Genomic DNA, 7178 nt, shown 5'->3' with positions numbered 1-7178 from the left:
CTTCCCAATTCTCAAAAAGTATGAGAATGTGAAGAGTGGAAAAAAATTATAAGAAACGTCCTCAGAGTGCGGTCCCTCCCAAAAACCATAGGGTTCCACCATGTAGCCTGCAGAAATGACACATAAATGCATAGGCAGCACAATTCTCATGTTTACACACAACAAACAAAGACCTAAAAGAGTCGGTGCGATTGCTCTGTGTCCTGCATTTCAGCATTTGCCTCTCTCTTTCCTTCTTACAATAAAAAAAATAAAAATAAAAGACTCCAAATCTTTTTATAGCACATGCTGACCTGTCCTCCACAGTCCTGTCCTGCACTGCACTCGCCCCTTCTAAGCTTTGTGCTCCCTATAAATCCCATGGCTTTCTCTTCCTTTCTCATAACTTTATCTTCCTTTTCTCATAACCTTCTGAATTCTGATAAAAAAAAAAAAAAAAATTACAATGTCTGTGTTTATTTGCTTCCTCTTCTTCTTCCTAATCTCCTCTGCAACCGCTTGTGATCGCTGTGTGAAGCAATCCAAGGCAGCCTTCTTCTCCAAATCCTCTGCACTTTCATGTAATATCATGATCAATCATTAATCTCTCTAATCTCTACCCTTTATTTAAATTCTAATTTTGATTAAAACCCAGTTGATGGTTTTGTGAATTATGAAGTGGGTTAATTTTGTTTCGTGGATTTAATGCAGCTGGGGCTTGTGGGTATGGCTCCTTGGCCTTGGGATTTAGTGGCGGACACCTTGCAGCTGGTGTTCCTTCCCTTTTCAAAGGTGGAGCTGGTTGTGGTGCATGCTTTCAGGTAACACATAAACCTAACTCAACATTCTTACTTTACGTAAGGCAGGCAATAGTCTAAACTACTTTAACCTACGAAATGAAAATTTCAAACTGAAGTTCAATAGGCGCACACTGTTCTATCTAACTTGTCTAACTCGAGTCTCTACCAATTTTCTTATTTTGATAACTGAATTTCTCTGTGCATTTTAATGATTTGGATTTTGTTGGCAGATAAGATGCAAGAATACAACTCTTTGTACAAGACATGGGACTATAGTAACTTTGACTGATATGAACCAAGGCAACCAAACGGATTTTGTTCTCAGCAGCAGAGCTTTTGCGGCCATGGCTCAAAAGGGTTTGGGCCAAGACATTTTGAGACGTGGCATTGTGGATGTGGAGTATAAGAGGTAAGCTTATCCAAGAAAAAAAAAAAAAATTAATCAGAAACTTAATTAATCTTTTTCTGAATTTAGAAACCTTCTTAGTTGATCAAAACTCCTACCTAAAATTAGATTTGAAAAGTGATCAATTTGGCCTGTCCAGAAAATCATAAAGGTTTTTGTTGCACCGACCCCATTTTTTGGACCGGTACTTAAAATAATGGGGCCTTCCAGACAAAAAATTCGGGCACATTTATGCTAGTAACGGTCAAAAACGTACCCAATAATAAAGTTGTTTAATTATTTTACTGATTATTTTTATTTTTTTTGTTCCTCTCTTGTAACAGGGTACCATGTGAGTACAAGAACCAAAATTTATCCTTACGTGTGGAAGAATCAAGCCAAAAGCCACATTATTTGGCAATCAAACTTTTGTACCAAGGTGGTCAGACAGAAATTGTAGGCATTGATGTTGCTCAGGTTGGATCTTCAAATTGGAGTTTCCTATCTCGAAACCACGGTGCGATCTGGGACACGAGTAGGGTTCCGGCTGGGGCGCTACAATTCCGGTTTGTGGTGACGGCTGGGTACGATGGGAAGACGGTTTGGGCACCGAATGTGCTTCCCGTTAACTGGAAGCCCGGGATGATATATGACACAAAGGTTCAAATCAGTGACATTGCACAAGAGGGTTGCTCTCACTGTGATGATGGGAGCTGGAAATGAGCTTAAAGGATGTTCGTCACTAGTTCACTAAATACACATATAGTTCAGTAGACACCAAAATTTAGATTTCTTTGTCTACTTTTTTTGCTAGAACTATTAACTTATGGGATGTAAATTTCATGTTGCTTATTGTTGGGCCTCATTGCGGGAACGCTTTTATGGTTACTTACTGTTTGAATGTTGCTTATGGTTGGGCCGTATGTTTGAAAGGCTTATGTGCCTTATTCATGACCAAATATTGAAATTTTTTGTAGTAGTATTTCCTAATAGTAGTTGTTTTTTTACAACCAATTTATATCTTTTTTTAATATTCTTTTAATAAATGACATTATCTGCACTAATCTGCACTAAAGCGGTGGGGGAGTAGATAAAACTTCACAATAGGCTATCAATAATATAGTTTAAATTCACCTTTGGTGAGAATCGAACTTAAGATCTCTCACTTACAAGTGAAGAGAAACATCAATAGACTGTAGTACTTCGTGACCAATTTATATCTTTTGAACATCCTATTTCTTTGGACATCCACAATTAAGTTTACATATTTCTTTGAACACCCATGTAATTTATAATATTCCCAAGCCATCATTACTTAAAAATAAAACCAAAAAACAAATATAATCTTGTTGCAGTCATATTTAGAATAGGAATGTGATTGTAAGTCCTGGTGTATTTAGGTATATCTTTGAACATTCCCTTTAGTAGTTAATATCCTATTAAAGTTGTAATCCTAGAAGGTTAAGGATTTAACCTATCCTATTACTATAAATAAAGGCACAATGAGTTGATACAACACACACCTCACAATTAAATCTCTCTCTTCTCTCTCTTACTGTCGTCGGCCTCCCCATCTCTATTCCCCTAGAATAGTTCAGTTAAATATGCCTACAACACATTATTAGCACGCTCTTACCAAAAGTTAAGGAACTAAAGGATCATAGGAGGAGGCTCTCTTCTACAAAATTCAAAGGCTTTTATTTGTTTTCTTCCAATCAGGTATGCTTAAAATAAAGGAAGATATTTGAAACGTCTACGAAGCATGAAAATATTTTCCATGATGTATGAACCCCATATGTATATATTTTCCTTCCGTTATATATTGTATATGTTTCATATATTTGTCAATATATATATATATATATATATATATATATATATGTTTCATGCATTACTCAATTATATTGCTATGTGGAATTTGTGAGTCAAAGCATATGAATAAATTAGAAGCAATTTAGGATTCTTAAACCCTAGAAAAGTCAAAAAAAAAAAAAAAAATACACACACACACACATATATATATATATTGGGAACTGTGAGGCACAACCGCCGCACCACCTTGGCACCACCACCGAACCACTGCTAGCCTGAAGCTCAACCATGTGGAGTACATCATGGCACATTGTCGTTTTGACACCCTTCGACCACATGGCAACAGCCTTTGGGTTTTGCTGCGCTAACCCAAACACCCTAGGCATTCGGCTTGATAAACTTAACGAGCCTGAAGTCCCTTAGCCCAATTAAGAAAGCCTGCAGCCTTCTTGGCCCTTTGTCCTGCGAGTCCTTAGCCCACTCCAGCAACCCAGTGCTGATGGAATTACAATTGCCCCATGATTTGGCCTACCCTCATCAGCCCATAGCTCACTGGGCTTCGCCCTAGTCTTTGGCCCCAGTAGCATTTGTTGCTGGGCATGACTTGCCCTGACTCGAACCCAGTTTCGGTTGGGCTTCCCAGACCAACCCATGACCAGCTTTTTGCTGACCTACACCCAGGTTCAATTTCTTGGCCTAATGCTAGCATCTTTCGCTGCTGGGCTCCCCAGACCACACGGGCCAGAGGCTTGCAGCCCTCCTGTGACCCAATCAGCTTACAACTGAACTGCAAGGCCCACTCCCGTGTTATTTTTTTGACCCAATGCCAATTCTTGGCATCCCCGCATTATAAATCATGCCTAAATATTTATTTGGAGTACTTTGATTTACGCTAATTAATTCTAATTTAATTATCACTTGGTTTATCACCAATCTAAGCTAATTTGACCCGTTTGTCTTTATTTTGCTTCCACGATCGGCCTCGTTTGGTCCCGATCTATTGAATTAATTAAAAATAACCTGTAGTTCATTAATCTGATAATTAATCCAAAATTATTGACCTAAAGATCACTTTTGAACATTAACGATTCAATAATTTATTTTTATACTTTGAACCGTTGACATCCTTTCGTAGTCTCGAAGCTCTCACACTTAAGTTCCCAAAGCAACTCAAATCCACTACACTTAAATCAACATATTGCATTCTGTGCTCTTGTTGGAACCTTTCATTTATGAACTAATCGTTCATAAAACTAAATTGAACCTGTAGTTTCATATTTAGTGCCATTGAAACCCGAAATTTTCATTCAAAACTTACCATATGAAACATGTAGCTTTCATGCTTAAATTAAGCCAATATGTCTATAAAACCCAAATGTTCTACGATGTATGTCTATGGATTACCATATGACTAATTAAACCAATACATCTATAAAACCCGAATGTTCTATGACGTATGTTTTTGGATTACCATATGACTAACCATGTTTTTGTTGTACCTTCCGTTTTAGGGACATGTCGAACTTGAACAAGCTCGATTTCATCGCTCTATAAGTATCTGGAAGAAACTACTTGAAGTGGGTTCAAGACGTGAAACTCAATCTTACTGCAAAGGGTATTAGAGCCACCATCGAAGCACCTACCGATGACAAACTTGTCGATGAAGCTCAAAAAGTTACTGCAATGATCTTCATTCGAAGACACATCCATGATGCTCTGCAAATTGAGTACCTCGCTGAGGAGGACCCACGCACCCTCTTGCTTGCTTTGGCTGACCGTTTCGATAACCAGAAAGACATCTACTTGCTTGAAGCAAGACACGACTGGCAGCATCTTCACTTCAAAGACTTTAAGTCCCTAAATGAATACAACTCTGAAGTTTGTAGAATCCGATCACTACTTAAGTTCTATAAAGTGGACTTAACTGAATTAGATCTCATAGAGAAGACCTATTCGACCTTCCATGCCACCAATATTGTCCTACAGCAACAATATAGGGCACATAAGTTCACCAAATTTTCAGATTTGATCTCTGTTTTACTTCTAACTGAAAAGCATAACTAGTTTTTGATGAAGAATCGTCAAGCTCGACCCACTGGCTCGAACGCCTTGCTTGAAGCGCATGCGACTAATTCTAGCAGCCACAAACGACGAAAAAATCATCGTGGCCATGGCAATGGGCGGCAAGCCCAACCACGGGACCAAGGTCAACAGAGCCAAGGCCCACCAAGGAAGGAAATTTGACCCAGAAGCGCCAATTTTTTACCCCTAAGGCCCCAAACTTTAAGAACAAAGGAAAAGCTACCGTTCAATCGACTTCCACTGAAATAGACATGTGTTATCACTGTAGATCAAAGGATCATTGGTCATGCGTATGCAGAGCTACCCCCGATGTTATTGCCGAGTATCATTCCGGTTGTGAGTCTAACTTTGCCCATGTGAAACATTCTGAAGATGCTACCACATCTATAGAGATATCAGATTTTCAGGAGGCATCAGCTCCTATAGACGAATAAATTTTATTCTTCTAGACATGTTTTCAAGGTGTTTACCCCTCATGGCCGAACCCACTAGGAGTGGTCGAACCCCCTAATTTCTAGGTTTATGGTTTAATTTTTGGACAATTTTTCTAAGTATTTGGAATAATTTGTTTGGTTTTGGTTTGTTTTGAATTATGGATTGTTATTTTAAGGATATTTGGGAATTATATTTATGCATGTGACCAATTCAATCAATTTATTTCTAGGTATGTGTAGTGGGGAAGTTAATTGTCTAGCTGATAGTGTTACCATGCACACCATATTATGTGAGCGACACTATTTTATTAACTTTGTACCTAAGAGCACACCTTTGACAACTCTCTCAGGATCATCCAACCTGATTAAAGGATACGGAAATGCCCGTATCATATTGTCTAATGATACCGTCTTAACCATTAAAGAGTATCTTTATTCTCCACATTTCGGAATAACGTTATTGAGTTTTAGAGATATTCAAGATAATCGATATCATATTGAAATCACTCAAGGTAATGGATCTGAATTTCTTTGTATCACTTCGTATGAATATGGCCAGAAGCATATTCACGAGAAGTTGGAATGTTTCCTCAGTGGGTTGTACCACAACCATTCGCAGCATAAAAGCCCACTATGTGGCCGACCCTGTGCCTGAGTTCCAGAGCACTTTGCTACTTTGGCATGACCGCATGGGGCATCCTAGACATGACATGATGCATTGTGTCCTCAAATCATCACATGGGCCTCATTTACCTTCTTACGTTAAATTCCTGCCATGCAAAGCGTGTTCTTTAGGAAAGTTGAATACTCAACCCTCGATTACAAATATTATTCACAACCCTCCTAAGTTTCTTCAAGTGATTCAAAGGGATATTTATGGACCTATCCAACCAACATGCGGACCATTTAAATATTTTATGGTGTTGGTTAATGCATCGACGCGATGGTCACATGTTTGCCTTTTGTCCATAAGCAATGCTGCATTTGCAAAACTCCTAGCACAAATTATTAAGTTAAGGGTTCACCACTCTGATTATTCGATCAAGTCAATTTGATTGGATAACGCTGAACAGTTTACGTCATAGACTTTTGACGATTATTGCATATCAGTAAGGATTGAAGTGGAACATCTTGTACCCCATGTTCACACCCAAAATGGCCTGGCAAAAGCTTTCATAAAGCACCTTCAATTGATAACTTGGACTTTGGTTATGCGAACCAAATTGTCGGTATCTGCGTGGGGCTATGCAATATTGCACGCAGCTATGCTGGTCCGCTTGAGGCCCACCGGTATCCAACCTCATTCACCGTTACAGTTGGTAACTGGATACGAGCTTGACATCTCGCATTTACATGTGTTTGGGTGCGCAGTTTATATCGCAATAATGCTGCCATTACATACCAAAATGGGTTCTCAGAGAAAAATAAGAATCTATGTCGATTATGATTCACCATCAATTATTCGTTATTTAGAGCCCTTGACAGGAGATCTCTTCACCATATGTTTTGCGGATTGTCACTTTGACGAGACAATCTTCCTGTCATTAGGGGGAGATAAGCATGTTAACGTTCCTGAAGAACGTCGCGAATTGTCGTGGTAGCTTCCACTATGTCTCATTTAGATCTCCGCACTGTCCAAACTGAAACTAAGGTGCGACAAATTATAAATCTTCAGAGCATTGCTCA

General features: G+C 38.8%; 1 protein-coding gene across 1 annotated transcript; it reads left to right on the top strand.

Moving 5' to 3' along the window:
- Positions 1 to 383: 383 nt before the first annotated feature.
- On the top strand, positions 384 to 2154 carry LOC137726358 (expansin-like A2). Its single transcript, XM_068465276.1, has 4 exons — positions 384 to 560; positions 691 to 800; positions 1010 to 1188; positions 1509 to 2154. Exons 1-4 carry the CDS (start codon positions 446 to 448, stop codon positions 1885 to 1887), a joined length of 783 nt encoding a protein of 260 aa, XP_068321377.1. The 5' UTR covers positions 384 to 445; the 3' UTR covers positions 1888 to 2154.
- Positions 2155 to 7178: the final 5024 nt, after the last annotated feature.

The sequence above is a fragment of the Pyrus communis genome, chromosome 2, assembly GCF_963583255.1.
Source record: "Pyrus communis chromosome 2, drPyrComm1.1, whole genome shotgun sequence".
NCBI classification, from domain to species: Eukaryota; Viridiplantae; Streptophyta; class Magnoliopsida; order Rosales; family Rosaceae; genus Pyrus; species Pyrus communis.
Note: the sequence above shows the minus strand (reverse complement) of the source record. Positions and strands in the feature narration are given on the sequence as shown.

Excerpts from the sequence above, each read along its gene's own strand:
- LOC137726358 (XM_068465276.1), top strand. The coding sequence starts at position 446 with ATGTCTGTGTTTATTTGCTTCCTCTTCTTCTTCCTAATCTCCTCTGCA. Across the intron at positions 801-1,009 it reads GTTGTGGTGCATGCTTTCAG|ATAAGATGCAAGAATACAAC; the intron begins GTAACACATAAA and ends TTTTGTTGGCAG. Across the intron at positions 1,189-1,508 it reads GTGGATGTGGAGTATAAGAG|GGTACCATGTGAGTACAAGA; the intron begins GTAAGCTTATCC and ends CTCTTGTAACAG.